General features: G+C 38.4%; 1 protein-coding gene across 1 annotated transcript in view; it reads right to left on the minus strand.

Annotated features, from left to right (window-relative positions):
* STAG2 (STAG2 cohesin complex component) overlaps positions 1-15,808 on the minus strand; it is a 181,364-nt gene that overhangs the window by 79,452 nt on the left and 86,104 nt on the right. Inside the window, exons 6-10 of the mRNA XM_074962528.1 lie at positions 14,691-14,767; positions 7,390-7,594; positions 3,362-3,513; positions 1,590-1,663; positions 1,366-1,489 (exon numbers count right to left, since the gene is read on the minus strand). Of these exons, the coding sequence (XP_074818629.1) occupies positions 1,366-1,489; positions 1,590-1,663; positions 3,362-3,513; positions 7,390-7,594; positions 14,691-14,767 (632 nt within the window). The remainder of the gene's footprint in view (positions 1-1,365; positions 1,490-1,589; positions 1,664-3,361; positions 3,514-7,389; positions 7,595-14,690; positions 14,768-15,808) is intronic.

A 15,808-nucleotide genomic window follows, 5' to 3' on the forward strand; every position in this document is an offset into this window, starting at 1 on the left:
AGTGCTTTTGCATCTCAATACAAACTAGCAACTTAAAAATAAGTACCAAGTTTTTCCACAGCAGAAAGCCAAAAACAGGGGCTCAGACAAACCCTCCTGAAATTTAAATTTTACTCTGATGCAAAAAGCAGATTAGGACTATTGCAACTAGCAAAACTGTTCAATTACCACAGCAAGCAAATAGCATCAGCCAGAGAAACTGAAACAGTGAGCATAATCCAAGGTCATAATCAATGTGATAAAGCAGCTGAAAATTACAGAAAGGAAGTCAGTGTTGAAGATACTGACTAAACACGCATTTTAAAAGATTAAAGTATTTGCTTATGGTTGATAGTTCCTTTAATATGTTTGATATCTAAACTTCTATCGAAAATATATATGATCTACTTTTTAAAAAACATATGTGATGAAAATGACTCCAATAAAATCTCTATTGTTTACCCGATCAAACTTTAAAAAATAAATTCATAAGAAATGTGTACAATTTTAATCCATGTTGTGAAATAAAATAATAGATTCAGAGATATTATGAACTCAATTAGTTCTTATATGACAGGAAAGTTTTTTCTTTTAAAAACAAGATTAATTATTTAAAAACTAAACTGCACTGATGTAGTATTTATACTATAAACCAAAAACCAAGAAAAATGTTTCAACTAACACTCATATCTACATTCCCTATTTTACAATAGGACTATGAGTATATAAATTCCATATACCATGATCAAAATGTTAAAACTTGGGTACCTAAGTTAGGCACCTACACCCACATACGAGGTACTAAGTACCTACCATTCACAGACTTCAATAGGAGTTGAGGGTGTTCAACACCTCTGAAAAATCAGGCCACTTGAATCCATATTTAGCCACATAAATTGAGACCTACAGTTTCCAAAAGTGACTAGCAATTTTAGGGTGTCCAACTTGAGATGGCTTAAAGTGACCCGATTTTTATAAAGTGTGTGGAACCAACCCTCTGAAAATCAGGCCCTTTTAGAGATGTCAAGTTGGACACTTAAATGGAAGCATCCACAATCACTGCTCACTTTTGAAAATGTAAGTGAATGTGCTTAACTTTATGGAAATTGTGAAAATTTTGGCTGATATGGTGCTATATTATTCACACACAATTGGATGAGCTGAATATATATACTGCACTAATGTACTACTAGACCTCAATAGTTGAGCCACTAGTTTCAGTATAAATAGGATCACAGACTGAATATATTAATTTTTTAATTGGTTTTGGTTTTCTCTCTGCTCAAACGCTAATTCTGAGTCTAGCAATTTGAAAATAGGGAAGCTGATTTTTCCCCAAAAAATAACTTGTGGGTACAAACAGCACTGTTCAAACATACAGCTTACCTTATCATGCATAGTCCAACCTACATATTTTAAATAGCTGTCATTAAGAAAGGCATCACTATACATTTTCATCCATATTCCGATCTCTTCAATACAGATAGCTCTTATTTCAGCTATTGCATCTCTGCAAGGGGGAAACAAAAAGGTAAAGTTGAAAGGTAAAGTATTTACAACAAACCCAAAAAAGTTTACAAAGCTATGAATTACAGAACAAGTACACTTACCGGTATCTATGCACAAAAACACCTTTAAATATTGCATTCATCATATTTTCTATTTCATCCTGATTTTCTTGAAGCTGAAAACAAATAGAGTACATAATCACCGAATGATTATTGTAAAATGTGAGTACTGTAAATGATTTTGGTACTAGAGGGAGTGCACCACATGCATTTTTTGTAGTTTATTATTCTATTTGAGTCTTACATGACAGATTCTACTAAAAAGAAAATTGATTCAAAATTGTTTTGACAGTTCAGTCTACTCTGCAGCGAATATCTATAAGTGCCAGTTTTCAGCATCATGCCTCAATATTTTAGACACTTTAAATATTACAGCACGTCAATAACTATAAAGTTGACAACTAGAAAAGAGGCCAAATGTTTTCCTCCCCTCTTACAAAGGCATTCTAACCTTTAGTAAATTCCTTTTGTCTAATCATTTTGTTTGGAGAAAACAGTAATTTAAATTAAATGTATTGTTTCTCCACATCTGGCGTTCATTGTTTTAACCCTCTCCCTATTGCTTCACTGGAGGAAAAAAGGGAAATTGAATGAGGGACCTCTGAAGAAATAAATTTCAAGAAAGAGTGGGATATTAGAAATGATGGAGGCAAAAAACAGTCCAGCTTCCATGTATAGAGATAAAGTGGAAGAAAGCATACACAAAACAGCAAAACACAAATGAAGGACCCAGTTAGCTGTGGAGCTTGGGTGAACAGAAGAGAAGAAATGTGCAGAGCTATAAAGGCAAGGACAAGGAGCTTAAATTTAGAGCAGAAGCTACAAAACACACAATCAGAAGGAAAACAGATGAATCAATCAAAGCTATAAAAGGCTGACAGAGAAAGTCTAAAAACCAAACATACATGGGGCAAAATAAGCCAGGGCAGTCTCAATTCTTACATCCTTTCCCTTTTGGAACCTGTGTGCTGTCTATTCAAGACCTAATCTTGTAAACACAAGTAGTCCCACTGAATTGAACAGGACTATACATGCGTAATCTTCAAAGGGTCAGGGCCATAAATGGAAGCTCTTTGGAAGACAAACATGAGACCATCTTACTAGTAATATCTAATAGTATATTTCCATTGTTCAATCTAAAATAACTAAAATTAGTAAATAACTACATACAGGGTGAAAAGAAAAATTAAAACATTTTTCTGTTTTAATCACCTAGAATATTTTTAACATATGGGTGAGAAGATTGCCATTTTAAACATTAAAAATGGCAATCATGAAAAGTGCTATGCCGACAGCAGTAAATTAGCAGAGTTTCCTATGTACAGAAAGGAAATGATAGAGACAGCTTAAGTTAACAGCTTTACCTCAACTTTGACTTCAGACAGGACAACTTCTATGGACAAGAAAACAGTTCAAGGGACTTTCTGCTGAGATTGTTTTTTGTGATTGTGACAAGGGCATCTGTTTATTACATTGAGATAACCTACTTCTTTACCCTCGACTAAAAAGAGCAGTCAGTGGATGGTAAATTTTGTTCATTACCTAGCTGAGCTCAATTTGAACTAAGAGATTAAATGTGATGTATACCATGTATGTCTTCTGACCTTCTAGCTTTTATAACACAAGCATGTTTAAGTGTTTAGCAAAATAATATTTGACCTTTTGTGCAATTTAAAGCAGCAGCAAAATGGCAAAAAAAAAATTCCTTTGCAAAAACAGATTCATACAAGATTAATTGTTGTAATTTCATCAAAATTTTCTCTCCTTCATCCCATCATGCACAGCAACTAGAAATATTTAACAATTGCTCTAACCTCCTTCCTCTTCTGTAGCAAAAGTTCCAGCCTATCATTAGCTCGTTTTCCAATTATTTTATTTCGCTCTGCTTCATATTGCCGTTGTGTATTGTCCATGTTAATGCTAAGATTTAATGCCACATTCACTAAAGCAGTCATCAGCTTCATAGCTACAAAAAAAAGTAAAAAGTCAGAATTGATTTTAAAAGTTACCTTTGTAACAAAAATGAAAACAAATGAGTTATAATATTAAAGAAAAATACTCCAGTACCGCTTGTAAATACAATTGCTGCATATATTAAAGCGTTGTGAATATCTTCACTACATCTGTTTTAAACTTCAAGACATCCATAAAAATTGCAGACTTATTTAAATAAAAGCATAATTTTGCTGATAACTAACGTAGAAAAATAAAAAATTACTCGAACTGTATTGTTTATTCAAATTGGTTAGCAACACAAGTAATGCATAAAAAGCTCAGAGAAGACAAACTTGTGGAAAAAATGCCCTCACATTTTTACTCAATAATTAGCTATATTATTTTATTCTATTTACTTTTTCATATTAAGTCCATCATTGTGATCTCTGAACTGCAACATATACATTTATGTAACAGAGCCTTATTTCATTTAGCCGATCATATATAAATGTTAAAATGTGTTGCCTCGGAAACATTAAATTAAGAGGACTCCACCATTAAATTAGTTAATACAGTCCACTGCTCAATCACTCAACCTCCAAAAAACAAGTTAGAATTTCTCTATCAAAAGGAGGTCACAGAAAGTTAGGACTATGATTTTCTCATGGAGGTCACAGAAATCATGAATATGAATAAAATCTGTGCAATCTTGGAAATGGCTGTAAAAACACATTTGATTAGGCCCCAAACTGAGCGGCGTTGTGACCCTATGCACTAGGTCAGAACGCCACTCAGATTTGGACCATCCGCCCCTCCACAGTTTGAGACAGAAGGATGGATGGGTCAAAACTCAGTGGTGCTCCAACCCCGTGCACAAGGTCACAGACCCCTGCAGGGAGAATGTGGAGAGGGCTCCCTCTCCAACCCCTGCTCCTGGGCCTTACCCCATTATATGCTCGTATATGTTGAGGTAGCAAGAACTACATTATTTGGTGACCCTTCTGTGACTTATCCTTTCCCCCCGCCACTTCTGCCGTGAAATTTATTAAAAATTTCTGTGCCAAAATCAGAGTCGTTACTGTACTGGGTTTTTCTCATCCCCACAATCACAGTGTTCTTTACAAAATAAAGCTTTCTTTTAGGATTCTTGTGTTTTATTTACAGAAATAGCATAACAGCATTAGCTAATGAGAAACCAAATACCTGACCAAAATACAGTATATAATTTAAAAATGAAATTTGTCTTTGGTAAACTATTCTCCATTTAGCAGAAAATAACCAAGTATGTCTAGTCACTAAACCAGAGACGATCGGCAATATATTTAGCCCCACTATAACTTTTGTAATAATGTCAGGGCCAAAACACACAAAGGTCGGGGATGAAATGGTATATTACAAGTAAACACTGCAGGAAGGGGAGTAAGAATGTTTGAGTAGATATCACTGAAGGAGGGTGTGACAGGGTGCTGGGAAGAATTGCTGACAGCCTTCTGTCACGCCAGCTCCCATTAAGGGAAGTAAATTGGAGCTGGCTAGAGGAAATCTGTGCCTAATTGGTGAATGGGAGACACCAATAGACTGGGGCTATATAAAAGGCTGGGAGGAAGGAAGCCGGGGGAAAGGAGGAGCAAGGGAGTAGAAGCAGAGTGACAGCTCTTCCCTCCTGGGTGCAGACACTAGAACCCAAGCTGTGTATGCTGAAAAGGTGGTGGGCGCACAACCCATCAATAAATGGCACCAGTGGTTACTGAACTCCAGGATCTCTGAGTGACTTTGTCAGCACAGCAGGGGCAGAAGGCCCTGCAACACCCCGCTACAGAGGGCAATAGGTTGAGGAACTTTAGCACAAAGAGATGCGGAAGAACTTTGAGGTCTGAACAACATGGCATTCTGTGACCTTTAAGGAATGGAGAAATCCCATGAGGTTGCATCTATTTTTAGATGTTAGAATCACTTCAGACCAACTAAACCATGATTGTTGGCTATTCCTACTTTAAACAGAGAGTGCATGTATCAATAATACAGATCCTACTACTTACTTTACAAAAGTAGTTCCACTGACATGTATGCAGCTACTAATATGGAGTAAGGACTACAGAATCAGGGCCATAATTTAAAATGATCACTTTCCTCTATTTAAAATCGGTGGCTTTCAACCTGTGGTCCGTGGACTCCTCGGGGTCCACAAACTATGTCTAAAGGATCTGTGAAAGGTTGCTGTTACCACAGAACAGTGGTCTTCAACCTGTGGTTCGCAGACTATGTCTAAGATTTCCAAAGGAGTCCACACTCACCGCTCAAATTTTTTTTAGGGGTCCGAAAATGAAAAAAAGGTTGAAAACCACTGATCTAAATTAACGTACAAATGGGATGATTCCTACAGCATTTATTCGGACCCTACACCCTTTACTTCAGTGGGAGTATTACTTAAAGACTGCAAGATTAGACTCCAAGTAACTGAATTTACATCAATGATAGGGTATAATACAAGTAAAAAGAAAAGGAGTACTTGTGGCACCTTAGAGACTAACAAATTTATCTGAGCATAAGCTTTCGTGAGCTACAGCTCACTTCATCGGATGTCTCTAAGGTGCCACAAGTACTCCTTTTCTTTTTACGGATACAGACTAACATGGCTGCTACTCTGAAACCAATACAAGTAAAGTAATTGCAAAAGGATGTGACAGGACCAATGTCTTCTCTGGACAGTAATACAGGTTTATGTTTTTGCTTCTTTATCATAAATACTTTGACAGTGTCTCAGCATCAATCTGACAGCAGGAGCCAATGGGCTATGTCATGGTGTTCTATTCCACTGACCATATGCCTTGAATATACAAGTGACTGAATAACCAAATAAAGTAGATTGTGACGTTTACCTCCAAATAAGAACTAGTTAGTTTAACTTCTAAAAGTTTCCATCACCAACTTGGTCAAAAATAGAGTCCAAACTCGTCCCTGGGATTTGGTTTTAATGAGATCAAATTTACCACCATCACAATAAAATTAATCTTAAACCTCCTCAGATTTGGCCACTTCTAGCTGCCCTCTTTTTAGAAAGCCTCTCCCACTTGCCTGCGATCTGCATGGTGTAAGACGCCACCTTCATTTAAGCCATCATAACTCAATTAACCCTTTCTCAGAAGTATCAGGTTGTTTTATTCAAAACGCTAACAGCCTGTTATACTGTCTTCACAAGGGACAGATTTCAATTTAATAAATATATTCAAAAAACATGCCAAAGGAAGTATGGATTATTTCACAAGAATATTTAAAATGTTTTATCAGTGGCTGATTTATGGTTAAAAATTCTTTAAACTTTTAAATGAAAACAATGCATTCATAGACTGATGTTATGACAGGACTTCAATTAAAGCACAGTAGCTTTTTCTGCAAGTAAAAACAGTGAGAAGACAAGGATACTCAATTTTAAAAACTATATTCTGATAGCGGGAGATGTTTAGGGTCGTAACAAAACATTTTTACTTGCAAAGGATAAAGGAGAACATTGTCAGCATTTTAAAAGATACAAAATCTGTAAGGTTAACTTTAACATAGTTCATTTTTATTTATTAGTTCCGTTTATCCATTGATATAAAGCAACAAATGCTGTAAGTAATATAGATAATCAGAGCAGCAAGAGAATTCTTTCCAGGGAACATTTTAATACTAAAAATTACTTTAAAAAACTATAAAAACTAGAACTAAAAAAAAACTGATCCAGAATACAAAACTGAATAATTAAATAGAAAATGAAATGACTAAACCCAATGCAACAAAATATTCCTGAATACTGAGCTGAATACCGAATATTCAAAAAGTTTTACAAAAACAGTCTCTTCTCCGATAACACTGAAAACTGAAAAGAAAATGTATACAGAAGCTGAGTAAATAAAAAGATGCTGACCTGCCAGTGTGCTAGTGTGTCGAAATGCTCTGACTTGTGAGTCCGATAGTCCTGTAAGCAGTGAAATGACTGTATCCATCATATATTCGTCATATATGATACTATATTGACACTGTCGGACCAATACTCCAATGAACTCACAAAAACTGGATTTGAACTTCTTCCATTGAGGACCAGCCATGGTAAGTGGATAATCTCCACTATCCTACAAACACAAAAATATCTTCAAACATTAGCCACCATTATAACTATAAAAAAATTACGTATTTTTATATTGTTGATTAGAATATAACAGTATAGAATACAGATAAATTGAAGGATTAAAAAAAGGTTTGTTCAACCAGACAGAGCCCAGTTCTCTGCCGGCGTAAACGGCTACAACTCACTATTTGGCCCAAAAATTTACATTTACTTGTCAATTCAATTTTGCTATGCACAGAGCTAGCATTCATCTAGTGGAATTTATTGACATTCCTTGCACAAAAATAATAAATATATTGAGCTAATGTTCCACTGACCATTTTTTTTTCATAAAAACCTAAAATAAAACCCCCCAGACAACAACAAAAATATTTAGTATAACCAGAGCTAGATTAACAGAAGGGCCATGTAATCACAGAGTTATACACCAAGCTCATGAGCCAAGGAACTATTAGAACCTTACAGAACCAGTAACTGTAAAATGCTAAACTATTACCCCACAAAAATAACTAGTATCTACTTTATTTCTGCCTCTAAAAAAAAATATCTAAAAGTGAAGGGAGAAGGGAGAGACCAGTGTGCATATGTAAAAGATAAAACAAGTAAAACTGGTAAGTGATTTACTTTTTCTTTTATTAATTGCTTCTGCAGATCCCCATTTCAAGAGACTAACTAGCAGCAGCATATTTCCTAAGGAAAGTTAAAGTGTACTTAATTAAAAAGTGATTAAACCACTGTCCTGAAACAACTTCCAGACTTAACTCCAAGCACCAGAGAGCAATGCTTTGTGATTGTATAACCCCAGGTGTCAGTGTGATAGATTTTATGAAGAGATGCTCCTTAAACGGTAGCTAATGATTATCTATGATATTTTCCCAATCTCTATGGTAATATAATTCCAATCTGGTCGTAACAGACTTGGACACAATGTATAATCCAATTAGACAAGGTACTCACCCTGTGCAGCAACGTCTATATAGTGCTGTGTGGTCCAAATGCCCTCAGTTCCTTCTCTACTACAGAGTCAATGTATGAACTCCGAAGCAGAGGGGAGGAGGGTGGGTAGTGGAGCACCCATAAGGACAAACATCTCAAAGAACCTCAGTTACTGTATAGGGTGAGTAGCCTTCTCTTCTTCGAGTAGTGTTCTTAGAGATACTCCACAGTAGGTCACTGTAGAGCAGTGCCCCTGGTTGGAAGGTTGGGGCTTCAGAGTGATTGCTACTCAGGAGGATAGGATTGTATGTCTTGGTAGTGCGTCTGATGCTGTGTCATGGGTGATCGTGTAAAGATTACTGAAGGTGTCCATGGACACCCAAGTGGCTGCCTTCACAACTGGCAGTAATCGGCATGTTATTCAGAAAAACTATCCATGTGGAGAGCGATTGAGTGGAGTGCATGTGAGCACAAGATGCGGGCTGAAGATTGTGGTGTTGGTAGCAGAGGTAGATGCACTCCAAGATCCATTTAGAAAGTCATTGTTTGAATACGGCCAAACCCTTTGATCTTTCGGCAATATAGAGGAATAAAAGTGGTGACTGTCTGAACGATTTGGTTCTGTCAAGGTAGAAGGCTAGTGCCTGTCTGACATCTAAGGTACGTAGCGAGGCTTTGTGCTGGTTGCCACGTGGCTTGGGAAAGAAAGAAGGAAAGTTTAGATAGTTGGTTTAGATGGAAAGAGGACAGTACTGTGGGTAAGAATTTTGAGTGAGGACGTAATGTGACCTAATCTACATAGAAGCTTGGAGTATGGCGGGGGGATGCCATGAGGGAACCTATGTCTTCTACATAGGTCAGGCGGATGTAATCGCCACAAGAATTGCAATTTTCATGGATAGGAGCATGTAGGAGTAGCTTGCCTGTGGTTCAAATGGGGGCTGGTATTACAGCGTAGAATGAGGCTGAGATCCCACGGTGGGGTGGGGTCTCCTACTTCAGTGTAAAGGTTTTGGATTCCTTTAAGGAATCTTTTTGTCATTGGGTGGGTAAATACCATCTGACCCTCTATCTGGGAGTGGAATGCAGTAATGGCGGCCAGAACAGAGCTTGTGAATAGCCCCGATCTCTTGAGTTCCAGGATGTAATCCAGAATGTTCCAGGATCTCTTGAGTTCCAGGATGTAATCCAGAATGATTACAGTGGTAAAGGAGTGGTAATTGATAGGATATTTTTGTACCTTTTCCACTTCCATAGGTACATATATCGATTGGTTGGGCATCTGTTATTTAAAAGAATTTCCTTTACTCCTTCCGAACAGGTTATCTCTGGATCCTGGAACCATGAAGGAGCCAAGCCTTCGGATGGAGAAGTTCTAGATTCGGATGGAGAACCTGGCCTGTTCTCCTGGGAGAGGTTGTGTGGAGTCGACTGCATGGTGATTGGTGGACAGACCACCATGCACAAGAGGTAAAGATATACCTGTTGTGGCCATGTGGGGGCTATGAGGATGACCCTGGCTCGTTCCACTTGTATCTTGTGGAGCACTCTGAATAGTAGGGGAAAGGGCTGGAAAGTGTAGAGATGGGGTGCATCCACGTAATGAGGAAGGTGACCCCAACAATTGGTGACCTAGACTTAGGGTCCTTTGTCTGATGATTGGTAGAAAATGTTGGCACGCATTGTGGACTGCATTTAATTCTAGGAGGTTGATGAGCAACATGGATTCTGAGGAGGATCACTTACCTGTACCATGTGAATCTACAGATGTGCTCCCCAACCAAGTAATGAGGTGTCGGTCGTCAGTATCAAGGACAGTGGTAGTTAGAGGAAGGGGAGACATGCAGACATTTGAGGGTTGCATCATCAGTCTAATGAGTCCTTGATCTTGATTGCTATCAAGAACAGTTTGTTTAGGCTGTGTCGGTGAGGTATGTAGCCATCCCTGCAGGCAGCTCAAATGTAATCTGGGGCGTTTCCCAACAAATGCCACAGCCATATCACCGAAGTAGCTGGAGACAAGTCCTGGTGGAGATCCATGGGCTGGTACTCAAAGTGGAGATGTGACTGCCTATTGCAGAAAATCTGACCTGGGAGAAAGGCTCTGGCCTTCATAGCAGTGGCTCTCAACCTTTTTGGATTACTGTACGGCTTTCAGGAGTTTGACTGGTCTTGCGTACCCTCAAGTTAAAACTCATTTAAAAACTAGTTGCTTACAAAATCAGACAAAAATACAAAAGTGTCACAGCACACTATTACTGAAAAACTGCTTACTTTCTCATTTTTACCATATACTTATAAAATCAATTGGATGACATTTCAGTGTATAGCAAACAGCGCAGTATAAACCAGTCATTGTCTTTATGAAATTTTAGTTTCTACTGACTTCACTAGTGCTTTTTAGCATAGCCTGTTGTAAAACTAGGCAAATAGTTGATGTACCCCTAGAAGATCTCTGTATCCCTGGGGGTATGCATGTACCCCTTGTGGAGAATCATTGCTTTATAGCATCCATTTGGGCCCCCGAATAAATTCCTGATGCTATACTGGCATCAGTATCAATTTTTGTATGTTTATCTGGAGGCCGAGGCCTGAGAAAAAGTCCATCGTTTTTCTTATGGCTTCAAACATGTTGACTTTGGACGGATCATTGAGGAGGCAGTTGTCTAGGTATGAGAATATTGCAATCCCTTGTTTGCACAGGTGTGCCGCCACCACTGAGAGGACCTTAGAAAATACCCTAGGTGCTGCAGAGAGATCAAAGGTAGTATCTATTATTGATAACGGTCAGACTACAGAACAAATCTGAGGACCTGCCTGTGGGAGTGTGTATGGCAATATGGAAGTGTGCATCTTGGAAGTTGAGGGCCGAGAACCAGCTCCCCTATGCTAGTGCTGACAGTGTGACCATCTTGAAGTGTTGTAGTTTGACCAACTTGTTGAGGTTCCTTGAGTCTAGGATAGGTCTACGCCCAACAGATTTCTTCTGGATCAGAAAATAGTGGGAATAAAATCTTTTCCCTCTCTGTTGGAATAAGACCAGTTCTATGGCTTCCAGTCACAGTGGTTTATTTCTTCTCAAAGGTGGTGTTCATGAGATGGGTCCCTGAAGAGGGACAGGGAGAGGGAGAGAGGAACAGAGCAGAATACTGCTTGCTGGCAATTTCCAAGACCCACTCGTTGGAGGTGATTTGTCGCCATGATGGGTAGAACAGGGTCAAACGGTCACCAAACTCATGGATTACTGGAGATGACTGCAGCAACTGGAGCAGAGAGGCGCATCTCGGGGCCTCAACCAAATGTCCAAAATTGTTGTTGGGAGGTGGATGGGTGGGGCATAGTCGCTTGTGCCTACGACCGTCTGCACTTGGGAGGTGGTCTCTGTCGCCTGCATTGTGTATCATAATGCTGTTGAGGGATGAAATGTGGAGGTCAAGATCTTGAGGCAGGTTGATATCTACCCTGTCTTCCCTGCAGCGCTGGTGTAGAGGTGTAAAGGATGTAGAGACTCATCAGTGTGCACAGCAAGGAGTTTAGATCCTTCAAAGGGTAGATCTTCCACAGTGCTGTGCACCTCCCTGAGGAATCCTGAGAGATGGAGCCATGAGGCTCATTTCATCACCACGAATGTTGCAGTGGAGCAGGTCGCAGTGTCCTCAGCATCCAGAAAGGCTTATAGCATTGTACAGGCCAGAAATTGTCCTTCTGCCACCAGTGCCCAGAACTGTTCCGGTTTCTCTTCTGGGAGATGTTGACTGAACTTACGATACTTGGAATCGTTCACATGGTTATATTTGGCTACGAGACCCTCATAATTAGTCATTTGGAACTGGAGGGTAGCTAAAGAATATATTTTGTGACCGAAGAGGTCTAGCCTCTTTCAGTCCCTGTCAAAAAGGGCTGTTCTGGAATGCGTTGTCATCCTTTCTCCTGCACTGCATTGACTACGAGGGAGTTCAGAATAGGGCGAGAAAATAGGAATTCCATGTCCTTAGCGGGGACATAGTACTTCTTGTCTGCTCATTAGCAGATAGGTGATATTGATGCTGGGGTCTGCTAGATCACCTTGACTGGGTCCAACAAGGCCATGTTGATTGGGAGTGCAATCTTTGCTGATTTTACTCGAGGGAATTCTGCACCAAAACCTAAAAAATTCGCTCAAGAATTCCCCAGAATTATACAAATGCAAAAAAATGTGGATTCTGTTTCTTGATACATTTGGATAAAGAATGCTAAAATAACCCAATAATGCCAGACTTCCATTCCACCTGACCTCTCTTTTTTTCCTCCCTCTTCCTGCCTCTCCCCCGTCCCCTTTTCTGCCTATTTGTGTGGGCGTTTTTTTATTGTTACCCCTACCCTAACATGTTATATCTATGCAGTGCAGTTGTAGCCATGTTGGTCCTGGGATATTAGAGAGACAAGGTGCCTGAGGGTAGTATCTTCCTCAGACCAACTTCTGCTGGTGAGAGAGACAAGCTTTTGAGCCACACAGAGCTCTTTTTGAGGTCTGGGAAAGGTATGTCTAGCATCACAGCAAAACACAAGGTGGACCAGATTGTATAGCATAAGTAGTTAGCGCATATTGTAAGACACCATTCAAGGCAGAGTGGCCCACTAACACCTCTGCAATCATAGGGCAAAAAGAGGGTTAGTGCGTTACAGATTGTTGTAATAAGCATGAACCCAGTGTCTCTGTTCAGTCCATTATTTTTAATGTCTAGCAAAGTTATGAATATAAGTTCCCAGGCTTGTCTTTTGAAAGTGTTGGGCAGGTTCCCTTTGAGGATGAAGACAGATAGGTCAGAAAGAGAGTGGTCACTTTGTGAAAAATGTTCACCCACAGGTGATGTGGTGTTTTTGTCTTTTATCATTTACTTGTGAGTTCATTCTAGAGTATGTATCGACGAAGTGAGCTGAAGCTCACGAAAGCTTATGCTCTAATAAATTTGTTAGTCTCTAAGGTGCCACAAGTACTCCTTTTCTCTTTATTCGAGAGTGTAGTGATTATGGTTTCACCACATAGTTATTATTGAAGCACTTAATGCATTAAATGAGGTACACCACATGCGATAGGTATGTGTAGGATAGATGGCTCTTGAGAAATATGTTGTGGGGGATGTTGATAGCAATGGAGATACATCTGCAGTTTTTGCATCTGTTGTTCTGGCAGGGTCTGGTGCCATTTTGAGTTGGTGTCCTGGTCTGTGGGGAGCTTGCCTTTGATGAGCAGCTCGGAGAGGTTGGGTAGTTGTTTGAAAGCTAGAAGCTGGGGTTCATCAGAAACAAGCTCCCCACAGACAACGTTCCCTTACCTGTGCTAACTACTTATGCTAAACAATCTGTTCCACCTTGCACTTTGCTGTGATGCTAGAAGTACCTTTCCCAGACCTGAAGAAGAGCTCCGTGTAGCTCAAAAGCTTGGCTCTCTCACCAACAGAAGTTGGCCCAATAAAAGACATTACCTCACCCACCTTGTCTCTCTAATATTATAACTATGTCATATTGTCTGACTTTGCAGTTTTGACGAGTTGTGTAATTACATAATTTTATGGATAGCCTGTGAAATGTGCAGTATTTGGTGATATACATAAGCTGTAAATCATTTACAAATAAAAAATTAATTTAAAAAGTAACCTGGAAGCAGATGAAGTTGGACGTTTCCTTTAAAAACTGTTGATGCTATTGAAAAAGCTTTCTTTTTTAAAATGATATCAGGCTCAGCCACTCCTTTCACTAACTCTCGTCTTATGCTGAGACTTTAAACTTTAAAATATTCAGTTTTTTAAAAATGGTAACTGCAATCAAATATCCTGCTAACTTTCTTTAAAAAAAAAATTTTTAATTTCTCATACTCAGACTGAATTCAAATGTAACTTAAAAATCCACAACACTTTATGCAATAAAACTCTCCATTTGATTTCATGATGAAATGATGCATTATTTGAGATTTTCAGTCATGGGATGAGTTACTAACTGGTTATAAAGTCTTGTCAAATATGGTAATTTTTTCTAATGTCAACTTTTCCCCCATGTTATTAATATATTTTATAGTTTAGAAATTTATTACTGGGAGCATTATCATCCAGCAATCTAAATAAGTGAATTTCAAAATCATTAGATTGTAGGAAATTCTCAGAACTTGTTTGCGTTAAAACATTTACCTCATCAAATTCTTCAGTCATTTTTCGGATTATTTCAGAATTCTGCATATGTCGAAACATCTCTGCTGTAACAACTCCTACAATTCAGACATTAGATTATTAATACTGTAGATATAAAAGAGGCATAACAGATTAGCTAGCATCTGAAAAAAGTTAAACAGACAACTGTCAATTTATAGACTTTTAACATCTGAAGTTTTTCATATAAAATACAATTATACAGAAAGACAAATATATGATTTAGTCAAACATATTCATTGTCTGTACACTTTGGAGCACTGCTAATGTATCTATTGATGTTAAACAGCAGAAGCACCCGCATATATTTTGGGGAACATTATATATACAAATTTAATTTATAAGATTTATACATTCCTCTTCAAATTGTAAAAAATTTTAGGAGTACATCAAGTTTTTAGTCTAAAAACATGGATTGGCTGGCTCCCATTTCTAGAAGTACAGACGCAATTATTATTGAGAAATTCAGTTTGATACATTTGAATACAATCATTTTACAAAGTTACATAATATCCTGCAAAATAAAGCAATTGAGAGATAATCACTAAGGATAAGATATTTTAAGGTGACAAGCTCAACTCAAAATGAAACAAGGAGTATTTGAATGAGGAACAACATGACATCTTATATCTTTCTTTTCATCAACCCTCCCTCCCTCAAAAAACCCAAAGGCAAAAATAAACCAAAAATCAAACTTTGAAGGCTGAAAATTTATAATTCAAATTTTAAGGCAGGAAGGACTAGAACTACTGTAGAGATACGTTGCTCAGAGTTCTGAATGAGAGGAACCACTGCATCTTTAGGATTCTCTCCAGACAACTAAGACACAGCAATGACAAGGTCAAGAACGAACCAATCTCCACAATCCTCACCCAGAGGTCTGATGTGGTGTGATGCCTTTGATGACAAAGGGTATGTTTTTGGAAGTGGGGGCTCCTAGAAGACCTCTCCCACTCAAGATTGAAGTACAATCATTGCAAAACATTAGGTCCCAAGTACCACACCTGCTTTTGTAGATAACTTGGAATATCTCACTTCTGAGAATGAACAGGAATTTCACCTGACCACAAGACTGGATGAGAGATTGTATTCATGTAAAC

This window comes from Natator depressus, chromosome 9 (assembly GCF_965152275.1).
Source record: "Natator depressus isolate rNatDep1 chromosome 9, rNatDep2.hap1, whole genome shotgun sequence".
Taxonomy (NCBI): Eukaryota; Metazoa; Chordata; order Testudines; family Cheloniidae; genus Natator; species Natator depressus.